Source organism: Eurypyga helias, unplaced genomic scaffold, assembly GCF_000690775.1.
Source record: "Eurypyga helias isolate BGI_N326 unplaced genomic scaffold, ASM69077v1 scaffold22695, whole genome shotgun sequence".
NCBI classification, from domain to species: Eukaryota; Metazoa; Chordata; class Aves; order Eurypygiformes; family Eurypygidae; genus Eurypyga; species Eurypyga helias.
The window spans coordinates 7,420-32,211 of NW_010249813.1; the positions used below are offsets into that span (position 1 = coordinate 7,420).

General features: G+C 43.2%; 1 protein-coding gene across 1 annotated transcript; it reads right to left on the reverse strand.

Annotated features, from left to right (window-relative positions):
* Nucleotides 1–482: 482 nt before the first annotated feature.
* LOC104509536 (oxysterol-binding protein-related protein 5-like) lies at nt 483–23,965 on the reverse strand (the record flags this gene model as incomplete). Its single annotated transcript, XM_010151505.1, has 6 exons — nt 483–567; nt 6,571–6,774; nt 8,687–8,788; nt 9,457–9,537; nt 19,551–19,624; nt 23,809–23,965. Coding segments are annotated over 6 exons (703 nt in total), but the record flags the coding sequence as incomplete, so codon positions are not given.
* Between the last annotated feature and the right edge of the window lie 827 nt (nt 23,966–24,792).

Below are 24,792 nucleotides of genomic sequence, written 5' to 3' on the forward strand. Positions count from 1 at the left end.
TGTACTGTAAAACAAGGTACAGCAAGTTTACAGGAGGATTCTGTCGGTTGAGAGACATCTATCAACAGTTCTTCAATATTACTATTCCATTTCCCTTTAACAGACCTCTGCCTGGTGAGACACAGGCAGATAACCCACTGAAGTCTCTGCTGAACTGAAGAAACAGTTCAGCCCCCCTCTCATCCCAGCTTTGGGATCAACTCCTTTCATCCTTCAGTATATATCAACTTAGTGTTTTTTTCCCCAGCTGCAAGCCTAGCTCCTGCTCCATACACATGGCCAAAAAGGTGGCTGTTCAGTGAAGGATATGAAATGTGCCTGTAGTCTGCTTGACCCACCCTGACCGCTGCTAGCCAATGGCATCTCAAACTGGGTGAGCCACCATTTTTACCTTACATATCAATTTTCTTTTTCATCAACATATTTCCTTCAGTAGCACAGAGTATGCAATCTGAAAAAAGCAAATGAATACCAAAACTTACCATCCGATTCAGAGGCTGCTCTGAAAATCAAGTAGCTGCTGGGAAGAGGCTGAGTGATCGAACCAACATTTTCTCCCTTTGGGCCCTGGAAATGCACACAGAGAAAAAGATATAAGTCACATAAGATGCAATGGACCGTTCAACGTCTTTCTACCCTTCCTGGGCAAAGTGCGTGTGTTTGTTAGGAAAGAAGGAAGGAGCAGATGGAGTAATTTAGAGAGACTCATTAGTAATCACGGTATTGCTGCTGCAGCTCCAAAGCAGTAACGAGCTCTGACGTAAATGGGGCTTGGTCTAACCTAGGCTCAGCCCCAAACCTACCCTGTTTATTCAGATTCTCAGGGCTGGAAGAATCTCATTCCTGTCACTTGGGACAAAAACGGTCAAATATTTGCTCTTACCCCAATCTGTGCAACGCCTGAACGGACTGTTCCATGCAGTGCACGTCGAGTCTGCCTGCAGCCTGACACGCTAGTAATGAAACACCCTTGATGTGTCACCATAAATGGGGCAGAGCCCACACCTTGTTCTGTGAGTGCCTCTAGCAGAGTGGCAATGACAGCTTTTCTGGAGGGAAATAAAGCGAAAACTCCATTCTGCAAACCTGTCTGTGGGAAAGGAGGAGACAGGGAACACCACAGGCTGAGGACCAAAGGTCTCCCAACCTGGGCTCATGCTGCTGTGCTGCAACCCTTCACTTCTACAGCCAGACCCTGTGAGAAACTTTATGCCATGGTGCCTGGGGTGACAGCCACTCCAGGCTTTAACAAAAACAGGCTTTGATTGTTCATATTGCCTTTAGTTTAGGAGCTGTAGCAAAAAAGACGATAGTGTCTTGTAAATATCCTGCCACAATCCCTTCAGCGTGACCCTCCAGATATAACTCCCAGGGAGGCACAGTCCATCTTGGATTAGGCACTTCTTTGAGCAGAACCACCTCGATCTTCTCCCTGTTTTCTCCTCTTATGAGCTCCAGAAGCTGCTCAGAAAAAGCAGTTCCTGTACCCGGTGAGCACAGCTTCATATTCTCCATGGTATGGACTTCATGCCACAACCTGGCTGAAATAAGCAGGAGTCCCTCCTCCTCCCTTGCATTTCCACAGTGACCCAGCTTCCTCCAGTTCTTTCTCTTCCTCACCTTGTGACAAACAACGTGAAAGCAGATCCTTTTCCAAATACGCAGACATCAGATCAGAAATAAAGGCAGAGCAGAAAACATCACCACTACTTGCATGATCACTGTGCCAGCTTCAGGGTGGAACAAGCAGTTTTCTCCAGGGTGTTCAGATACAGATTTCCTTGAGTTTCTAGAGAATACCACACAATGCTGAAAATCCTTAGGCAAATTTTTATAGCTTGAGTATGACTCTCCTCCCTTACATGGGCCTTTATGGTATCCCATCCCGTTCCTTGAAAGGGCTTCTTTCTAGCATTAGTTTGTAAGCAGCAAAACTGTGACTGCTGCTGAAAACTGCTCCTGTAAACAAGTGTCAGGTAGTTAAATGGTGGGTTTATCTGGATTTTTGATTTTGAGTTCCACGCAGGAAACTAGAATTTGGAAAGAACAAAGAGTGCAAGCATAGGACAAGCATCACATTGTATCTTGAGTCTACACCACGAAGATGCAGTAATGAGAAGACAACAGTCTCCAGTCTAGCTTCTCATCTTCATATCTGCAGGGTTCTGCTGCTGCCAGGAGCAATTGGGATCCTTGTTATTCACTTCTTTTTCCCCTCCCCTCTCCCACAGGAGGCTCACAAAATTAAGACTGTTTAAAGGCTTAATAGTCAGGACTGGCAAAGTTGAGATTTGATTAGTAAACCAGAGCAGAGCAGCTTAAGACATTACTAGTGACATTAATGCAATCAGGCATCACTCCCGATGGCATTTTCCCTTTCAGTAGCTTACAGCTGAGCAGGGTGTCTGAGAACTGTTAACGCCATTGCTTGTGTTTTCAGTGCAGGGGTTGGTATTTGCTCTGTTGGAGGAAAACCCCTACAACCAAACAGTACACACCCAGAGAACCATTGTTAAAAAAAAACAGGGGGAGCAGGGAAGGAGGGGATACACAAGGTTTTAACAGACATTCAGGCATATGGATAAACACAAGTTGCAGCCAGGTCACTCTGTCAAGGAAACGTATTCAGTAGTAAGGCATGCTCATACATGGTGGGGGCTGTTTCCCACAGGAAGAAGAGGAGAAGAGAAGAGGCCATAAAAACAAAGTCAACATCTCCAGAGAGTGAATGAGGTTCTGTATCTGCGTGGTAGAGATACTGATGCTCTCTGTCTCCCTGCCTTTGAGCATCATGCCTGTCTAAAGTCTAAGACAACCAAGACAATGACCATCTCAAAAAAACGTTACCCCTGCTACACTGGGACAGGAGCTCAGCTGCAGCCTCTAGACAGTACAACTCAGAAGGGAACATCTTCAGATCACTCTTGCCTTTACTTTTGATTTGAGACTCAAAAAGGGTCTCATTTGAGACTCAAACAGGGGTTAATTAGTCTTTAAAAAATGGAGTAGATTCACACTATTTTAGATAGTATGACAAGACATCTAGTCTTGGAGAGTCATAAAACAAAGCTTAAATAAGGGGAAAAAACCCCTTTCATTAACAGTACTGTGGGTAACTGTAAGGACGAAGAAGCAGCTAACTGTGTTGTATTATGGAACAGAAATTGTAAAAGAAATAGAAATAGCCAGTTGTAAAAGCAGCAGCACAAGCCACTACTAGAACTTTTTTCTTTAAAGGAATTACTCAGAGTTTTTAAAATCAACAAAATTAATATTCTATATATTCCCAGATTCAGTGGGTCAGACCCAACTCACTTAGCACTCTAAATGTATGTCGGAACAAGCTGCAGCCAATAAAAGCCTTCCCACACCAAGCTGTTCAGCTAGATTCTGAGCAAGCTCAAAGGGAAGTATACCTTTCTAGTGGAGGGTGTCCCTCTTATGGCAGGGGGGTTGGAATGAGATGATCTTCAAGGTCTCTTCCAACCCAAAACATTCTGTGATTCTATGAATCTATTCCAGGACATTTTTTTGGGGACGGCCAGGCAAAGCCTGCCAGCTGACAGCCCTATACTCCCTTCGCAAAGCAAGAGGACAGACACCCACACCCCCCACACTAATTACTAGGTGGGCATTCCCCAGTCTCCTGCAGACATCCCAGCAAAAAGTTGCTTCCCTGAAGCAGGGTGGGATCAAACTGCCTTCACGTGATGGACAAAGTGCCTCTGCAGCAGTATTCCAAGTGTGTGGGGGAAGCCTTTCTCACTGCTGCTTGCCCTGCTGACTGATTTTGAGACCTTGGCAGTTTCGGCCACGGGTTTACAAAGGCTTGGGCAGAGCAAAATGTAAAAGGTCTAATCCATTTGCATTGTGAAGGAATTTCAGGCTAAAACTCTCAAGAAGTCAGGGAAGCAGTGCAGAATAAAGGGTGTTCTCCCTTCAGCGATATCCTTCTAAGAAAGCTCTAGGCACCAGAGAGCTATATAGGAAAAACAGCTTCCTGGGCATGTACTGAGCTTTCAAATACAAGCAGTGGTCTTACATCTTACCTACTTATCATTTGAAAGGTGCCTCAAAATTTAATCCTGCTCTAACTGAAGTTAAATGCCTGCACATCAGTTTTTATTGGCTAGCACAACTATAAGTGCCTAGGACAGTGCTTGAACCGGACATTTGTTCCAGGGGTGAACCCTGAAGTTATATCCAAACATTTGCTGAGCAGCCAGGCCAGCACCTACAAAGGTGCTCATTAATTACTCTGAGTGAGTTAGCTGGAAGTCCACTGATGTGCATCAAAACTGGACCATCCATTAGTCTGGATAACCCCTGCAAGTTTCACAAGTAATTTTAGCCAAAAGTAAAAGTTGTTTAGCCACTTCTCTCTGTTGTGACGGACGGTAACTTGGGCTTCTTGCTCAAGCTTGGGCTAATCTGTATTTAATGAGAAATGGGCTTTCTTTGCACAGTTATACATAACACATTTAGGTCAGTCAATTCTACTCCCGTTGCTTTAAAAGAAGGCCATGAAATGACATAAAACGAAACAGTATTTTTAGCAGTTTCAGCCTTAAACTGTTGTCAGAGTGTAGACAGCTTCTTTGACATCAAGCAGTTCACTGTTGGATTTCTTCTTGATGTGTATTTTGGTGTTCACCTTGTGGCTGAAAGCATCTATCACACGTAACAATCCAGGCTGAGCTCAGGCTTCAGGAAATAGCCTACTATGCAGCTCAAATGCAGCTTTCTAATTTTCTGTCCCAAGTGACCTAGAATATTACTTTGTCTTTAAAATTCAAACCTCTTGGGACTTCCTCTAGCACACAAACATTTTCAGAGATATATTCCCTTCACATTTAATATATTAATTCCTATTTCTGTCATGTATTTTCTCAAGAGACACAAGAACGAGATATACATACACATGAAAGTGCTAAAAATACTTTACATACACATACTGATAAAAACTCCTCTTCCTTTTGGATGATTCATGTCAAGGGAAGGGCATTCTAATCAGAACTGTCAGCGACACTACTTTTCAGTAACTGACTGCACTTTTGGTTCTGCTTTTTCACCACCTCTCCTGGCGGTGTTTTTCAGAAGAATTTGGTTGACCTGTCAAGTCACAAGGAATTTTTTTGCTGATGGACAGCAAATGATGGACAGCCTTTTTGGGTGCATGCTCTGAATTAAAAAGTAATTAAAACTGACTAAGAAGCAAGGTTGCAGTGAAATCTTTGGGACTTAAAGCAAAAGCAATGCATCTGGGCATTGATCAGAGCTGAGCTACTGTCTGAAAACAGCAGCTCTTACCCCTGGCTGTTGAGCTTAATTTTAGTTCTCTACTCCTACCTTATTAAAAATGGCACAACTTTTCACAGTGCTTGTATTGCTGTGTTTAAAACTGTTCAATTAACTGCAGGGATGAGCAGGAGTGAGGTTGCTTGATCTGCTCCCACAGGGCTTCCTCCATCTTCTGACGCCAATGACAAATGCCTTCATTGCTCTTGCATGAGTCCTTCCAGGTAGATTTACTCAGCTGACCACCTTGCAGCAAAGCAGCAGCTTGTAATGCCTTGCCTACACTGGTGATGTCTCCCAGAGAATTTATGTCTGCAATAACTCTGCTGAGTCACTGCTTTTAATGGGGAAACAAGTGTTCAAGAACATTTAAGTTTTGCCTTCAGGGTATCCAACAGATGTTGCTGTCACTGCCTCTCGGGAGGCACTGGGGTCTTCCTCTTGGCTCACAGGCATTAGATGATTGTTTTCTTTTTGACTATTCTTAAAGGAAAGAAGAAAAAGAAATGCAGCTCCTCAAAATTTGCAGGTAGTTATTTTAAGAAGTGTGAGAAACTATCAATCATTTGTGCTACAGGGAGATCCAGAGGTCACTGCAGGAGCACTGTGTGTGCGGGAAGAGACTGTCTCAGCCTGTGAGTAACAACAGACTGAAGAAAGCTCAAAGTGAAGGAGAGAAAACGTTGTTACTTCCATTTCAAAGAAGGGAAAATTAAGGCAACCTATCCAAAGTCACACTGTTAAGGAACAGTCAAGGCATGATCAGAACACGAAGTTCCAAATCCATCGCAAATAGTTCCAAACCTCAGAGGCATTAGAAAGAAAAAGTCAAATTATTAATCTGGTTTTTGTCACTTTGCCAACCCTCTTCCAGTGTTATGCAAAGCATTTGGTGCTTCGCGTGTCCTTGTTTTGGGGAAGTCAGTTAATTGGGTCTACTCCTTGTGTCTTTTTAAACATGCAGGCCATGGTTTGACACAGCTTTTAGGTATTGATCTTTTTTCCTGCGCTAACGTGTTTCCCCCTTCCTCAGCCTATGCATGAATCCATACACCAGGAATGACACATTTATGTAAGTCGCAATGCACTGTGTTCCTTTGACGTCATATCATGACCAAGATTCGGTCTCTTAAATCTTTTTATGCAGTCCATTCACCATTGCTAACAGCAACTGAATAACTGCAAATCTAGATAATATCGATGCTAGATAATACTAGTGCTCAGACACTTTGGTGACAAAGAAGAGGTTGTTTGACTCATCAGGATTGTTACCTTTACAGCCCAGATTGATTGATCCAAAGGATGAAAAAGTTTAAAACAGAAGCCATCCTTTTTGGAGGGTCTCTCGATCAGCTCACAAGAATGGAGCAAGATTGTCCCAACCCACTGTCCAATCTTTGGCGTCTTATAAATCAGCAGCACTCCTGGTTTCAGAACACACCACAGCTTGGTCCAACTCTTCAGAGTCCCACGAATCTGGAGGGAAGGAGGGAGAGAACAGAAAGTTGCATTTATGTTGCTCCTTAAAAGAAGAACAGCATTTATTCAGTATTTATATGGTAGTTTCAGTATGGGTTTCTCCAAGGCCACGCTACTTCCTTAGGAAGATACACCGCGTTATCTTACAGTCTTTGGGATGTCACAGCAAAATCCTAGACCTTGTAAAGGTCCTTTTTTAGGCAACCAGCACTGCAGGCCCACATGAGAGTGGTTTGTTAATAACCACAGAGGACACGCCAATCAGAACATTGAATAGAGAAATGTTACGGCTAGTCTAACTCGACTTACAAGTAATTTTAAGAGTGTTCTGCAGAATAAAGCTATTAAGGGATTTTGTCAAATACCCCATTTTTAAAAGCCCCTTCTCCAGCTGGTTTTCTTCTCTGGCAAGCTCAATGCATGCTCTCTCTTGCATAGAAGCCATTAAATTTGCCAGTGTATATTAAAGACAACAGCTTTGAGAATGGGGAAGTTTCTCACTAAGGTTAGATGTTGCCTAAGGTCTTCTTGTCTTCAAGGTACACAGGCCAAACTTCAAGTCTTATGTCCCTGTTCTTTTTTTGTGGCTCAGCATCATTTGTTGCTGAACCAGAAATTTCCAGCCACAGCAAACATGCAACAGTTATTCTGTATTTAAAAAACCCCTCAATATTTATCTATCATCAACACTAAACACTATGGAAAGGTTTTGCTGCCAGTCTCAAATTTGTCATATACATCTCAATTCTCTGGCCTTTAAAACTGGTCGTAGAGCCATGTTGGAGGTTTTTCACACAGGTCAAATGTGATTGTATTGTTTCATGAAACCCCTAAGCTCCTGTGCTGGTTTTAGTCACGACAGAGTTCATTTTCTTCACAGTGGCTGGTGTGAGGCTATGTTTTGGATTTGCCCGGAGAAGAGCATTGATAACACTGGTGTTTTTTAGTTGGTGCTAAGGAGTGTTTGCAGCAATTCAAGGACTTTGTCAGCTTCTGATACTGCAGCTGTGTTCCCAACTTTCTCACTATAAGCAGTGTGTGGGGGACACACAGTTCAGGCAGGTAACCCAACCTAACCAAAGGAGCATTTCATTCCATAGAATGTCATGCTCAGTGTATAAGCCAGAGGTCGGCTGGGGGGCCATAGGTGTGTTAGTTATTTCGTGGGATTAAACCATGACAGTCCTGTTTGGGTTTTGTTTTGTTTTAAACATAGTTTTTAAACTGTTTGTTTTGTGTTTGGTGTGTTCGGACATTAAGTTTTGCCATTGTAATAGGGGCAACCAATTCACTATCAGTTAAGAAGACTAAACAGCTCCAAATGAGGAGAAAAACGGTGGTCAAAGGTAACATCTCTCAGTGTCAGTCCAAATTTATTTTGCCACATACAAAGTTTCAGGACTTCAGTGAGAAGCTGTCACTAGTTGAGTCTTTGCACAAGGAGAAATTACAGTTGTCATCAGGTCCAATATGTTTCATTCTGTGCTGTGACAACAAAAAATCCAACTGTCAATAGAACAAGCTGTATCTGCCCATTTCCAGGCTGTTACTCTGCCTCTTTCCTCTTCGGTACGAAAACACATTTATGGGAAGATGCCAGCTGACACTTTCAGAGAGGAAGAGAAAAAGAAACATCATCACCTCCTTTTGTCCTATGCACATTTGAGGCCCTGTTGCTACTTAAAGCCACGGAAGAGATGGACTGAGTTAGGTTAAGATGGAAAGTAAATATTTCACATAACTCCAACTCTATAGCAGTTACTTAAGTACAGCTTTATAGCAGTTTAAACTCAAAAATATTCAGTCTTCCTTTACTCAAAAAAGCGCTAGTGCCTAAGTCTCAGACACATCAAGTTCTTCTCACTTATTTTTTCCTACAGCCTTGGAAGCAATGGTCTGTATTAAATACCTTCAGCCAGTCTGCTGTGATCACTACGCTGGGATCCTTTAGAGCACTGAAGAGTTGTTTGGTGGCTCTTTTCTTCTCCTGTCTGTAATTTTTTTTTTGCACCTGGTTGAGAACAGAGAAAATACAGCAGCTGTAATCATGGCCTCTTTTGGGGAGGAAAGAACATAATGCATTAAGGACAGCTATGTATAGCACAGCTAGAACTTGACCCAGCACAGGCTCCCCAGAAATGAGCACAAGGAAGAACAAAACCAGAACTAGACAGCAGATACTTTATTTGCTCCTGAAGTTCAACTAAACATAATCTAATTCGACTTTTCTTTGGCAGGAATGGGAAGAGGCTGACCATCCATCCCTCCTTACCCCTCAAATTAAAGAAATTAAATCTAATTTCATCCAAATCAAAATTATTTATACTTTTGGTTTGGTAGACAAGCAAGTGTTCAAGCAATGATCTACTCAGATTGCCTAGGCATGCCCATCCTAACCAGAACAATGAAGGACTACAAGGTCTGGAGGTGCCTAATGGCTCTGGAACACATGAACAGAGTGAAATAATTACACTGATCTGTTCTGTTTGCAGAATGTAATCTAATCCTCTCTACAAAGCCTGTAAATGCCCTTGGCCTATAATGACTCCTAGAAGAGTTGGAGGCTTCTCTGGGTCTTGGGAAATGCCTCAGAGTAGTTCCTAATGGTTTGTTTGGAAGGTACTACTTGTTTTGTAAAAAAAAAGTCAGCTGATGCTGATTTGGCTGCTCTGCACATACCTTCAGTGTTTCCTTCTTCGTGAATTTGGCTGTGGGAGACACACACTCTTTGTCAGACCCATTGCAAAGCTTATATTCGATCTAAAAAAAGGATAGAGGAAATAAGAATGTGTTAACATGAAGACATTCAAGTTATTCTCTAATGAGGAGTCATTTCTATCTTCCAGGAGTCCATGAAAGAGCTGATTGCAGACTTCAGTAACAGAACACTAGGCAGGTGCAGAAAAAGTGTATTTGCAGAGTACTCCAAACTTCCTTTTGATACTTGAAAATTCCCCACCGAATTTTCTTCATATTTCTCCCATGCTGACATTAATCTCAGTAAAATTAAAACAAAACAAAAGCCCTATTCTTATTACTAACTTTAAAAACTGCCAATCTCTTTTCAGATCTGAAAGCATTCAAATTACTGGAATAAAAATTATGGGGAAGCTGGTAGAGATCTTTCAGAACCAGACTCCATATTGGCAATGACTGTTGCCCTAGCTGAAATGTCCAGAAACATGAGTGGGCTAGAAATGACCTAATCATGTTACAGATAATACAGAAAATCATCATCATGTTAGCCTTGCGAAGCGAGGCATAAAATATACAGCCACTTCAAATCATGTTTGATAGTGTCAGTGCTGTTTAAATTCATTTTCAGAGGCTGCAGACTGATCTCATAATTGTGAGGATAGGTTGGAAAAATGTTTTATTTTTGTTAGACATGATCACAATATCACTGTTCCCAAAAAAACATACACTTGGAGAGTATAGTTCTCTGGAGCCCAACTCATGACGAGTACCCCTACCTGGATAGGGCCTGTCAGCAAATTGTCCAAAACTTGTGGAGTTAGTGGCTTCAGAATTACGGTACAGTCTGGACTCTGCTACATCTCACGGGACCGTGAGGAAGACTCTCTCTCTGTATCTCTTTTCCTTCCAACCTTTCATGTGTCTGACGCATTCAGACGGGGATCTTTTGGGGTGAGGTGCTCTCTGACCCCTTAGGCATGGCTGTTTTATTGAAAAGCTCAGCCCTTGGCCACCTTGATGTAATGGGTATGACACAGAAATGAGCTGTACTACGGAAAAAAAGTACCAAGTATAGTTCCCATTTATAAATTCACTGCTGTGATGTGAAATAAACCCACTGGGCTCTCAAACTCTCTCTCCTGTATGTCATGAGTTGATGTAATCGTTTTACAGTGCCTTCAGTTTTGAACGACCCACTTTCTTTTTCCCTCCCAGTGACACACAAACCTTTCCAGCTACTACAGACACGAACGATGCTGAATGTTAGTGTGAGCAGGAAAATATTTCATGACAGCCAGATCCGTCCTTTTCACATGACTTAGATAACAGCACGCAAATGCATGACCAGATCTCAGCAAAAAGGCCATCAACTAAGCTACAGAAACTGTGGCAGGAGCTAAAATGGGAGATAAGGGTGCATGCTCAACGGAGCGAAGCTTCTGGATGAGGCAGGATTAGAATTAGGGGCAGAAGGTGCAATTTGCAACAGACCCAGGGTCACTGCAGAACTTATTAGTTATTCTCACATACCCTTACAGTAGTCTTTCACTAAAAACAAAAGTACACTTGACACTTAAGAATAAATAGAGAAATGAAAACTCTATGATGGCTCACAAAGACCAGTGAAGTCCTTGATCTGACTGTCCAGTTTACAAGTCAGCTTGGCATTGGATCCACTCAAAGAAAATGCCAGCTCTGCACTCCTGCAGACTCTTCAGTACCTGTCATTTTTGGTTTAACAGAAAGCTAAACCCGCCTCCTCTACCTACAGTGCAGTCTCTGCTTGTCTTTTTTTATTTCTGCACATAGAACTCCACTGTAAAATCCCAAGATTTACGAGGGGTACTGCTGCACAGATACGATGTCTGAGCAGAGAACTGTGCCCACAGGGTCCTTGTCACATTTCCAAGGGCAGTGGTGGACATTTGGGAGATAAGCTATAAGCTTTTCTTTATGAGGAAGCATTTCTAAGTGCTTAAATGTATTAGAGCAACATTCCTTTGGAATTATTAAGAGATTATACTTTCATGATCAGAGACGTGTGTCCTCTGAAACTGGTTGGAAGAATCCTCCCCGTCTCCCAATTAGCAGGGAGAATGTCCTGTCCTTGAGATACAACTACGAGCCAACTGTTCATTGGTAATTTCACTCCCTCCAGCCTGAGAGATCAGACACAGAGAGAAACACTGCGTACTATTCCTCATCAGCCAGCGTGAGAAGCAGAAAAAGAACAGATGTCCCTGAGATTCTAGGAAATCCTGCGCAGGTGTCTGCAAAGTATCAGGATATAATGAATGTTTTTTGTTTAACTAATTAAAATAAGGTACAGTCATTTGTTGTCTAGACAATTACATATTAGTGCTTAGAAAAAGAACAAAATCTTGGCCCTTAAGCTCACTTGGCTCAAGGAAAATTACTTGAAGATGAATTCAGAAAGGCTTCCAACAACCACCACAATCCAGGCAACCTGAGCCCATGGGGAGCCAGCAGGAACACAGACAGAGGCACTTTCACGGCTCTACCAGCCACACCTGCCTCCTCCTTGGAGTCTCTCTGGGTCATGCTAAAAATAAACAACCACAAGACTTCAAACCTGGGACATTGACACAGAGAGACATTGATCCCCCCTCCTCAGGAGAGCTGTCTCGCAGCCCCGTGACCAGGGACAGCGCATGCCCGATGCCAGCCGATACTTTCACGCACGTTACAAAGCCACAGCACACAACTGATGAAAGGATCATCTCCCTTACACCACCCGAGCCTGCAAGAGCTCAATAAACACAGTGAAACTTGTCTGAAATCATTACAAATGGGTCTTTCACTTGGTCAAAGCAGCTGAACTAACAGTCTCGGAGGCTGCTGCGGTGGGGTCTGAATTCGCTAACCTTGCCTTGTAAAGGGAAACACAGCCACAGGGATGGTGCACAGTAAGACAGGCCTATGAATGGATGAGAAAGAAGCAACAGTGTAGAGTCCTTCACTGACTGCATAAGAATTTCTAGGCACAGGAAAATAAATATCTGGGCTGCCATGTCCGAAAAACTGTGATGTACCAGCTGTGTGACAGATAGCGCAGCTCCCTGCCCCTTTCCAGGAGAAAGGTGGGATCGAAGGCCCCAGGACTGGATACCATAGGCCCCCATACTGCTGATAGCAACATACAGTTTCTCTAGGTGTAACCTCCTAAGTGACGTGAAGTAGTATGATTTCATATTTTTCATAAAAGCAACGATTCTATGATTTTTACATTAATCAGTCTTAATAATTTGATTGTATCTTGTGACATGTATAAGATTCAGTAAATCCCCATTAGCTCTAAAGAACCCTAAGAAACAGCAGGGTCTTACATCACAAAGGCACCTCAAGAGCATTTAATGACGTCCTTCGATGGCCTTGTCTGTTGGGTTTGTGTGGCCAGGCTTGTGGTAGCAGGGGAGGGGTTACAGGAGTGGTCCCTGTGAGAAGCAGCTAGAAGCTTCTGCGGCTCCAATTAAATTGGTGAGTGATCCCTCCCCGTCCTTGTCTCAACCCAGGAGCATTTCCTTATATTTTCTCCTTCCCATCCCCCCAGGGAGGAGTGAGCGAGCAGCAGCGTGGTGCTGAGTTGCTGGCTGGCTGGGCCTAAACCACAACACTCCGCCTCCCTCAGCCTGGCAGAAAACTAAGAGATGCCATTTGTCACCACAGCAAATCTTTCAAGGACACTGGGATAATGCTTGTGCAGGATATCAGAATTTGGTCCTCTGTCTCCGCAGCAACATGTGAGCAATATTAACCAGAGATGAGCCTTTGCATAATGGGAGGGTGGGGAATTGGTGTTCCTTCTAAAATAAAAAAAACAACCCACGCTGGAATATTTTAGTAAGAAGGCACTTGGTATGTTTTCTATATATTGGTTCCCGTAATTATAAGGAGGGAAGACACTGAATCTGCCAAAAACCTTTACCAGGGCATGCAGCAGCACGTGCAGGGGTAGGAAACTGTTGTCCTTCTTCAGTTCTCTCACCAGACCTGTCATTTCCAGGACTGAGTGATGACCCTGCCAGCTGACGATGGGCTGTACTGTACGCAGAGGCATACTTTTCATCCCTGTGAAGTTTCTGTTCCCTTTCATCTCAGCCATGTAGCTCTGGAGATCCACTGCCGATTGTCAGCAGTTATCACAATACCCTCACAACTCTGCCAGGCTTTGTAAAGAGGGCATACGGGGTCCTCACAGCAGCGCTCTTCTCATCCAGTGTCTTTTTGGTGACTTCTTTTCCAAGACGAACCAAATCATTTCACAGAGAAACAGTTTGTTATTGCCTCTCGTGTGGGAGATGCCAGCCCATCAGCATGCCATGTCTTGGATAACAGCAAGAAGAATAAACTGGTTTTTAGCACAGGCAATCCTTGCTACGTGGGATGAACACAAAAAATGTGTATTGAGAGACAAATAGACAGAATCATTCCAAGTCAGAAACATTTAACTAAAGTCATTCTTAAGCTGTGGTCTGCATGTGAACAGCAGGGACAGCTTCCAGGTCACTCTTCTTTCTTCTTTGCATCCAAGTGAGAGAAAAGATGAAATCAAATGAGAATTTGAAAGCAGAACAAAAGTAGCTGGGCTCCTAAGTTATGCTTCGCAAAAATAAAAATAGACATCACATGGGAGACACATCCTTGCTCCTATGCAATTTTCCAGTATCTTTTCCACATATAACTGCTACAGATCATTATCACTGAAGAAATAAAAGTAATGAAACAGAAGCTCCTGAATTAGTATAAAAACATGGAAAAGTGGGATTCAACATTAGGAGTGAAAAGCTTCTTGTTACTGATGTGAATATTCACAGAGATCTCAACTGCTTTAAAATAATTTTGGTTTTAATTTACTATAAGCAGTTCTTATTAAAAACTTTTAAACTTTGTTGTGAATTAAAAGCTCATCCAAAGCACAACACAGTCAGGGAAATGATTCTTACTACCAATCAAGCTTTGCATTAGGAAAGATTACCCTTCAATTAATATGCTGCTTTACAGCAAGTTGAATAAATTTTACCTAAAACTTTCTAGTTTGGAAAAAAAATTCCTCTTATTTACACAACGTTACAAAGACACAGCTACTGTGTTTGCAACACTGAAATAGCACAAACTGAAAAGCCTGTACAAATAAATAGCTGGCATGACAGCAGTATCTGGGGAAGAACATTGGTGAAATCTAGCTATCCAAGCAATCCCAAGTATCAAGTTATACTACCGTTCAGTGGAACGCTTTGCTTGCTCCACTGGGCAGATTACAGTAATTAAAGAAAAAGTCACCAACCTCATGGGATTTCTCTACAATCGTTTAAGTGTGCCTTTCATGGGAAGAATGTTTGGCAAGTTTAGCATATTCAAAGAACATTTTAGGTGAGATGGGAAGTTGCACACTGAGAAAGAGGCCGTTTCACATGACTATTCACACTTGTAGTGCTAAGGAGAAATAGCAAAGCTTTGCTTTCCCCTCTATAGGTACAGCTGTCGTTCCTAGGCTGAGTTTAAACAAATCAAGAAAGTGAACAATGAAAAACAATTGGACTTTCAGCTTAAAATCTGCTTTGCTAAATTTACTACATAATTTCAATTTTAGTACCTCCATTTCCCCTCATCTCCCCCATCAGAAATACTAGAGTAAGGAATTATGATCACCAGTGAGCCAAGGTGACACGACAGGCTGTGGCTTACCCAGCCATCAACTTTGAGACTTCATTTCTGTAAGCACACAGTTACTACTGTCTATGATCCCCTCTGTGAGGGGCCTGGCAGTTTCAGGGCTTGTATGCACCAATGTAAGTTAGGGATGCTCCATGTTTTCTACCTCTCAGTGCTAAATCACACCCCACTTCTATGCCATTTTCCCAGGATGCTCCAGACTACATGTCACCCATGTGAAATCAGCTGCAAAGCCCTCTGTGGACAGCAGTAATTACCCTAAAACGCTGTACTTGGAATTGAAGCAGCAAGGTGTACCTGAGCCAGGGCACAGGAACCGAGTGTAAGTCTTGGCAGGGACAACTAGCTCCAAAATAATTCCATCCACGACATCGAGAGCATCAAGTATGGTAATGGAAAGCCAGCAAGGGGCAGTTAAGCATACCACCGCCTGGAAGGACCAGGTTCTCTTATAAAACTGCGCTTAGCACACACACGGGAGGTTTTGCTCCTCCTCTCTGAGGTGACTCCTGCAACATCCGCATCTCTGACAAATGACTTCTCAGTTTGCTGGCTATGGGAAGAGAAGAGAGGGAAAGGTAGCCCTTGATCTTTTACAATAGTCCCAAATGTAACCACACCTGGAATTAACTCGGAGGTTAAGAGCATGAGTCATGGACCTAGAAGGATGAGTTTGAGACAGCATGGGAGCTGTAGCTGAAATCTCAAGTGGTCGGTATGAGCTGTTTCAAACTTTGCGGCTAAAATAAATTTCTAGCAGCCACTTAGTTTCATATTTCAGGTTACAAATTAGACAATAAAGACTTGAACAATTCAGGCATGTGGAAAAACTCATTCACAATGAACAAAGCAATCCAAGCTTTGCCCTCCCGTATGTCATGTAACTGTACGCACAACAGTCACACTCCTACAATGTGATAATTTTAGACTTCATTGTGGCATTAGTGGGAGACTGAAAAGAGTAAAGTACCACTGAGTACCAGCTTCAAGATTTTTTTGACTATCCCTTAAAACACATTTCCATTCTTTGCAGGCTCTGCATGAATATTGAGAGACCCCCCAGCTGCTCTCCAGACACTAGAATAAATAGGTAGGCATAGGAAGGGAAGAAAGAGAAAATGCAGCACTGCATACTGCAATAAAATGTGCCTTAAAGGACACTAACAGTGTTGCAGGTGGCACAAAATGAGAGAAAGGCATCTCCTGCCACTGTCAGGCACGTGTTAACTGTACTACCTGGCTGCAGAGACAGGTTTGAGGCTTAGATTCTGTGATAGTTTCACACTCCACTATGAGCACTGGCCCCAGAAAACAAGACTAAAGAGCTCCAAAAAAGAGAGAAACTAATATGAGAAACAATCTGAAATAAATAAGCTAGTATCTTTTTTTCCCCTTGAAAAAGGAGATGAAAGACATTCCACTTGAAAAATGAAATAGGAGAAAATAGGCTGCAGCAATATAATATGTAGTTGAACTGTGCCTTAAATCTGTTTTAATAAAATTTGGTGTGAGAAGCCACAACTGAAATCAGAAATATATATTGCTATGAACTGCACAAAGACATTGAAAAACTACGTTCCAGCATCAAATATTGCAGTGTACGGACAGGACAATCGGGATGCGTTCACACCTCAGCCATAGGCCTGCCATCCATCTACAAGCTCAAGCACGGGGTAGTGTGGCTGCAGTTCAATGGCTTCACAGCTCAGGAGTTCACGGACGTGTGTAGGGTTTTCATGAGGTATTCCCCTTGGTGTCTGCTAACTTGGGAAACCTGCAGCCTGCTCTGTCATGCGGTGTGGATAAGGCTCGAGTGAACAAAACGTGGAACCACTTCCACCTGACTGATGAAGATGTGAAACAGAAATGCAATTAAACTGTCTGGGGAAATGCAGGGACTTCAAGTCAGAGCTGGGAATTCGAGGTCCCCTAAACCCCAGTGAGGGACCGAATGACTCCCCGGGCTTTCCTCCTCATTACTGGGTGAGTCCATGTGGTGTGGTACATCAAAATAGCGCTGGTGAAGGAACACTGGTTTCCAACAGGGTTTGTTATACCCACAGGGCCAAAAGAAGGGTAAGTGTTCATGGCAAGGATCGGTTACCTAGAACATTTACTGCTGAAGCCATTAATTAAATCTGCACACCCTACAGTTTGGTTTCTAAAAATTATTTCCCCCCTGCTATCAGGAATCTAAACACAACCCAATTAGCACACACTCTTGCCTTTGGTTCAAGTAGGTGGAATTGCTATTTAATTTAAACTGAAATACTGTGACAGACCCCTACTTACAGTTCTGGACACTTGACAGTAAGGTTTCATTTTACAGCCTTCGAGCTGAGTGGATGTGCAAAAAGAAATAATATGCAAACTGACTAACAGTTTGCCTAAATTTTTAAGGTACAATAATTTCACAATAAGGACTCCTTAATGTCACTGGCACTGCAAAGTGAGGTGGAAGAAAAACAAAGTGGCTGGAGAAGAACAAGGTAATGTACAACAGGGCAAAGCAAAGTGAAGTGAGCATGACAGGCGCCACAGCACAGGTCCAGTGAGGAGCAAAGTCTCTGAATCAAACATCGTGTGTCTCTGCAGAACACTCAGGCAGTTAAGAAAACATAGCTGTGGCCCACGCAGTAGCCAAAGCAAGTGCCTGTGACACTGCAAGTGTGTGGGCAAGTTGAAGCATCGTGCTTTGGGGTCCTCATATCTGGGTTTAGTCCATTGTTGCTTCAGCGGAAGTTTGACTACTGTAAAACTGAAGTCATGGGTTGTGAAAGCAAGGCTCATGTCCAGATTCAGACACCCATTTGTTCTGAATCACAAAATCTGATGATTTTGGTTTGGTTTGTGCTGTGCATTTTCTCCTACCTCTCCTTAACAAGAGCACTTGACACTGTTAGAGACCCGCCAACGCCTCCTAGGTGCACATGCAGCATGGCAGCAATCTAGGTGGGCACCCAAATTTTCCAAGGGTGCCTCTCCTTTCAAAAACATGCCTGTAGGAGGCTAAATAGCAAGGCAGGCCCTGAGGCTGGGAAAATACAGCTGGGCCATGCTCTCACCCAGATACCTTTCACAAATACATTCCTACTCTTGCGTTCATCCTGCACCTCAGAAATCAAACTCCCTTTCATACAGCGTTTCAGGGCTCTGAGTGGTCCTGTCCAGAAAACATCCTTCTTCTCCACATTCTAGTCATTGGGAATTTCACACCACTCCCTGTGGTGTGCAAAACATCTGGCTTTAAAACCAAACCCTGGATGCAGCTACCAGGTCATTGGGCTTTCCTCACTGCCTGTATCACTGAGAGGCTGGGTTCCTATGAGGTACCTGCCTGAAAAAGCAAAACCAAGGTTGGTTTGCAGCTTGCCAGGTTCCAGCAATAGCAGACAACAGGTACATGAGCCCTTGTTGCTCCCAAAGCTCCTCTCACCACCATCTCCCTGTGCTGACTTCTGCCAGGGAATCCCAGCAGAACAACCCGCAAGATCCAGGCAAGTACAGCCAAATGTATTTGAAGATGCAGAGTCTATTTTCATGTATCGTAAGATATCACTTGTCTTCAGCTGCTTCCTTCATGTTATATTTTCATTTCAGCTGGTGTCATTTGCATTTTGTAGCTTCATAGTTGAATAAATTTAGTTAAAAATTTATTAACAGCCCTTGCTTCTATTCCTAGTCACCCTCCAAAAATGTGTTAGGGAGCTTCAGCCAAAAAAGGCCGTACATGAATCTCAAAGCCAGACCTAATTCATAAGGTTGATTCTATCTCTACAGGAAATCAAACCCAGGCCCTCAGGACCTCTAGATGTGGAGCCAAGTTTTGAACACCCAGACGCGGAGTCTTTAGATCCAGTTTTACCTGTCCTTAACAGGCTGGATGGAAACGCTGCATTCAGGAAATGCTGGTTACCTTGCGTTCCTCTCCAGTTACACCAGTTCCCAAAAGTCTCTCTCAAGATCTGTACTCACAGTTTCAGATGCTATGCACTATACTAAATATTACCGCTTTCTCTTCCAAAACAATTAAGGTTTATGATTGCTTTGCTGATCAGGAACAGCAGGAGACACCTCTGCTGACAAAATCAACCTTTCAATCGTAATTATTCACATCTAATTACACTGCCAAATGAGGCCCAAGTAAACAGGGTTCTTCTGCGGTAGGTGCTATTAAGTCAGAGGAAAGTGTGGGCTCCTCTGTTATCCCAACCATGCAAAACCACTCATTTTCTTTCTCTCAACACATGCACGCACAGTTCCTGCAGGAACAAGGGGGGAGGCTTTATCAATGACTTTTTTAGAAGGAGAGTAAGAATGGTTAATAACAGCCTGAGAAGAAATGAAAGCAAGACTAGGGATGGATCCCTATCTCACAGTACCTTACTGATGGAGTTTGGAGTCTGTGGTGTCTCATCCTTCAGCGCTGTCGGGCTGTTTCCTTCCACATCTTTTCCTGCAAAAAACAAATGTGATTCAGAAACGGATAAATTCTGTGCAAAACCGTGGCTACTTGTGGTCTTAGAAGGGCTACTGCTAACAGCAAGCAAGAGAAGCTGTCATGAGCAGAAGCAGGCACACCAGGATCACAGAGAGGGATCTTGGAGAGCTTCTAATAGCCTGGATCCACATACTTGGGCTATGCAACAAGTACTGCTTAAAAGTTAGGTCTGAAACACTGTGATAATCCAACGTGATGGTTGCAAAGTCCAGCATACAAAGGCTAGAAAACAAGAGAAATAAGGTTGCTTATGCATCCCTAATCAGCTCCATTCTGTGTCTGCATTATGTTGCAGTCTTTAATTACATTACTACAGTCTGTTCTTTTCTTACATAACCCATGCCTCATTCAATGCAAATAATGAATGGAATTCAGTTAATAAGCAGCTATTCAATACATTACCCTCCTTGGTCAGTATCTGGCAACTATATACAGAAGCAGTTGAAAGCATGCTTTGTTTGACAAATAGTAATCATGATCATAAAACATTACAGAAGACACAACAGCATCTAGACATAATCAGTAAAACAAAATTAAAAAAAAACCAACTGCAGATCAACATCTTCTGACCAAGTTACTTGTTAAAATAAGAAACATTTTCAATTAAAAAGTAGTATTTATAAACCTGTAACATTTTCCAGTTGCAGAGATACACTTCCACTACCCAAAAATACTAAACCTGCAGTACGTTATACACATGATATACTGGTGTGAGTGTGTGCAGTCCAAGTCCAAGCAATAAAATGTAATGATAAATTCTGTTCTTGTGGCCAACTGTCACCATGTCCTTACAGTAAAGAGAGTATAGAGCTTCTATTAAAAAAAAAGCCAAAAAATGGCATCTGATGAGCCTAGCTTTTTAGTGCCAAGACAGTCATTGTTATCCAATTGCAATGTAGTTTTCCTCTCCAAATTGTCTGCAATCAGGGCTTCAGAACACTGGATGCAGTAAAGAACCACCCAGACAGTGAAATATAATCCATCTGTAGCACACGGCAAATATGGGAACTGTTAAAAAATGCTTTCTAACGTTGTGTGGTCCAGTCTTGGAAACACCTCCAAATCCAAAACCAACAAGGGAAAATCCTGATTCTCTTGAAGTCAGCAGCAGCTGTCACAGACATGGCAGAAGCTCTAATGTCTCTTGAGCTTCCAGAGCAGCCGTCTGTCCCCAACAGGAGGGATCCCACGCTGGAGCAGGGGCAGTGTGAGGAGTTCCCCCCTCTGAGGAGGAAGGAGCGGCAGAGACAACATGTGATGAACTGACCACAACCCCCATCCCCAGTCCCCCTGCACGGCTGGATGGGAGTAGGTGATGTGTGGCAAAGCTGAGCCTGGGAAGAAGGGAGGGATAGGGGGAAGGTGTTTTAAAGATCTGGTTTTATCTCTTCTTTCACTATTCTACTTTGATTAGTAACAAATTACATTGATTTTTTCCCCAAGTCGAGTCTGATTTGCCCAGGACCATAACTGGTGAGTGATCCCTCTCTGTCTTTGTCTCAACCCATGAGCCTTTCCTTGTATTTTCTCCTTGCCATCCCACAGGAGGAGGAGTGAGCGAGCAGCTGAGTGGTGCCGAGTTGCTGGCTGGGCCTAAACCACTGTATCTCTAAAAGAGAAAACAGAGAAAACTTCTGTCTCCTTATTACTAAGGGAAAGACAGACATGGGCAAAGAATATGAATTCATGTCTCTCCAGTTCATGAACTTCCTATAAAAAGAAAGTCTCTTCCTCAAATTTCTTTCAGTTACCACAATCATTAGCAGTTTTGTATGCAAGCAAGAGGCAAAAGTCCAAAGTGTTACTGCTGATAGTGCCCTCTTCATTCCCCATGTTTCCTTTAAGAAAACATCATCTTGCTGAACTGAATCTTTATAGCATAACTTGCCTGAGGTGTAAAGTCTGTCACTCCCTTCTCACTGCATTATTTACTTGCAGACCTTTGTGGCTGGAGGGCTAATTCTAGGTGTTGGTGCTGTGAGACCTGCAGCACCAGCCACCTCGCAGCCCACCAAATTCCTGGCAGGAAATCACTGGCTTTTGCTGCCCACAGCACCCACCCTACATGATCAGCCCAGCACCCTCGTAAAGAAATCTGCTGGGGTCCAACAGCAAAACACAGACCACTGGAAAAGCCCCAGGAACTCAAAGCTCATGTAAAACAATAGAGAACAATGAGGGCAGGAGAAATAGTGGATGCAGCTTATGGACATAGACCTGTGGCTTATCTATCATGATAGCAGCTTCCTCCAGAGGGACAGGAGAAGGTGCAGGGAAGCACGTGACGCTCAGAGGAAAATCAGCAGCAGCAGCAAAGGAGTGAAAGGAGAGCTGGCCACGGGAAATGGCAACTGAATTTGAATGACAGTTCTTACGGGAAATGTGAGGAAAACTAAGAGACAAGGCAGCTCTGTGGGGACCATGAAAGGAATAAATAAAAGCATACAGATAGACAAAAACGTAGACTCTCTGCAAGAAATCCCCTGGCTGAAGCAGTAGCTTCTGTTTGTTTAAAAGGGAAATTCTCTCCCTTACAAACTCTTTGGCCTACGCTCTTACTTTGCAATACCCAGGGCTACCGCCCTCGCTGACGCCAGTGCTGGGGGTTACTCGGGAGAACTGTGCAGCAGAACAAAAGCTCCAGCGTGGCTCAAGGCACTTGGTCTGCTGAGCCCCACAAAGGCTGTTTGATCCAGCTGCCAGCAGGGATAACGGAGAAAGAAGGTGATGGGGGAAGCTAAGGAAGAGACAAACTCCTCCAGTTACCTCCTCCGCACTGAAACCCCCAACTTTCACTGGTTTCTGAAAGATTATAGCACTGAAATACCTCTGTGAGGAAGTCAGTAACTTTTTTAGCACTGAAAATGCTGCGAAGAACTGAAGAATGGACAAACCCTAAACTATGACTCTCCATTTCCCTGAAGCAAGGGGAAGTGACTACAGCCCAAAAAATCAGTCCTTCGGCTCCCAAGGACAGAAGCGAAACAGCTATTAACTTACCACACATTTGCGTGGACTGTACTTAAGGGCAGCTAGCTGTTCAGAGTCCCTACAGGCTTGAAATGTATGAGATTTTAGATGTCTCATTTAAATTGATCTCAGTTTGATTACTAAAAGGTTGTTGAAGCTTACAGCGAGCTCAGTGACAGCCAGGATTAGTCAGCGCTGCCGAAAATAGGCTTCCCACTCCCTTGAAGCAGACACCCACAAACAGAAATACCTGCAAAATCAGAGGCCCTCAAAACCTTTGCACTTAAAGACAATTAGCTCAGGAAACCCAGACCTGGTTTTGCTCTCCATCTGCAAACCCCGAGAGTCTGCTGGGTGTTACATCTATATGAGCACTGAAGCCTTTTGACAGATGCTATGTTCTTTCTCTAGATATCAGTGTTTTGAGAGCTCATGAAGGTGCTGCGAGGTTTGATTATTTAGCGCTGACATAGCAGCTGCAAATGACAGCTCTACAAACTTGTGACTGTTCCCTGAAGCACTTGTTTACAGACTGGAACGGAAGCGTTGTTTGCTGACTGCAATCAAGGAAAGACTTGAACGTTTACAGTGAGCACCAAATTCTGAAACAATAAAATGAGCTCTATTTCCTTCAAAAAAGGTGCTAGGAAATTCAAAGCAAAGATGTAAAGAGAATGCTTAAAGCCAGTCTGCCATTCACTGCAACCTGTCAAGATCCCTGGTACTTGTAGTGCTTGTAGATATTTACAGAACATTAACCACAGAAACTCTGGTCTTGCAATATTTTTCCTGGGCTCTAAATCTGGACAGGGAAACCTGCCATTAAATGTCTGCAAATGGGGCCAGTAAATCTTAAATGAGACCAACGCTTAGGGTGAAACACATCAAAGTAGAAGTGCCCGAAAACATGAGTCATTTTTGAAAGGTGAAAACATGCAGTTTTGAAATGGTTACCAACCCCAACTCTGATGCCCTCCGTTCCCACTTCATGGCAATGAAAGACAACAGCATCATGAAAGCAGCACTGCCTGGGGTCCAGTAATACCTGTGTTGCAACAGCTTCTCTCTCTCTTAGACGAACTTTGTTTCCTGGCAGCAAGCTAAAATACCTGCTTGCAGTCAGGCACCTAAGACGCCCGACTTTCTGCACTGACACAGCAGACACCAACCTGGGCTGAGCGGGTAGATGTCATTGTCGGCCCCGAAGAACAGATTGCGCGTCAGCTTGCGAGGATCGACCTTCTGAGGGGTGGATGAGGCTGGACAGAGGGAGAACCTGCGACGAAGAAAGTTCTCCTCCTTCATGGCATGAGCTGTGGGGGTTTTCTGAAAAGGAAAGATAGAAATAACAGTTCATTTCAAGACACAGGAAATCAAAGTTTCACACACAGATGACCCCGCTGCTTCAAAGCCGCCTAATCCTATGTAGTGTGCCAGATCTTTTTACAGAGTGCCAGAAGGCTATGTAGAAGAAAAAAAAAAACACCAGAAAGTGGTATTAGTTTGAATTTACAATTACTGATTTGCTGACTGATTTGGTATTTACAAACTGCAGGGAAGGAGGACACGGCTTCTTGGTGAATCCAGGCAGTATTAACACCCTCCTACCTACAAGGATAGCTACGTAATGGGTCTACGCAGTGAACAGCAGCTAAAATTCCTTTTTCTTTTTTAAGGTTTTGGAGTATCTTTCATAAATTCAACTCCACTGGTGTCAGCAGGGGTACGTCATCTCTGCAAAAATCAACATTTAATCTGAACTGCATGGAGTAAAACCAGCTGCATTGGCTGCAGAGAGCAGCAGCGGAGATAACACCAGTGTCACTCCTGCCCTTATTTCCAAATACAGCACATACAAATAATTTCAGTTTTCCTTAAAATGGCATTTAGATCACCTTTGCAGTTTGATCAATAAGATAAACCTTTCTGCTCTGTGAGGGTAAAGAACAGCATTTGGCTCCCCAAAAGCCTCCCTGCACCCCTGTACAAAAGCCTGGCGGTACTGTGCTCTTTAACCACCACTTGGCTAACACTTTAGACTATCCTGGCTGGAATTAAAGGTTTCTTTTATACCCATCCAACAAGCAGTTCTTTCTCACCCCTTACAAACAGATATTATGACTGCCTCCTTCCTGAGTTACAAGCTTTATTCT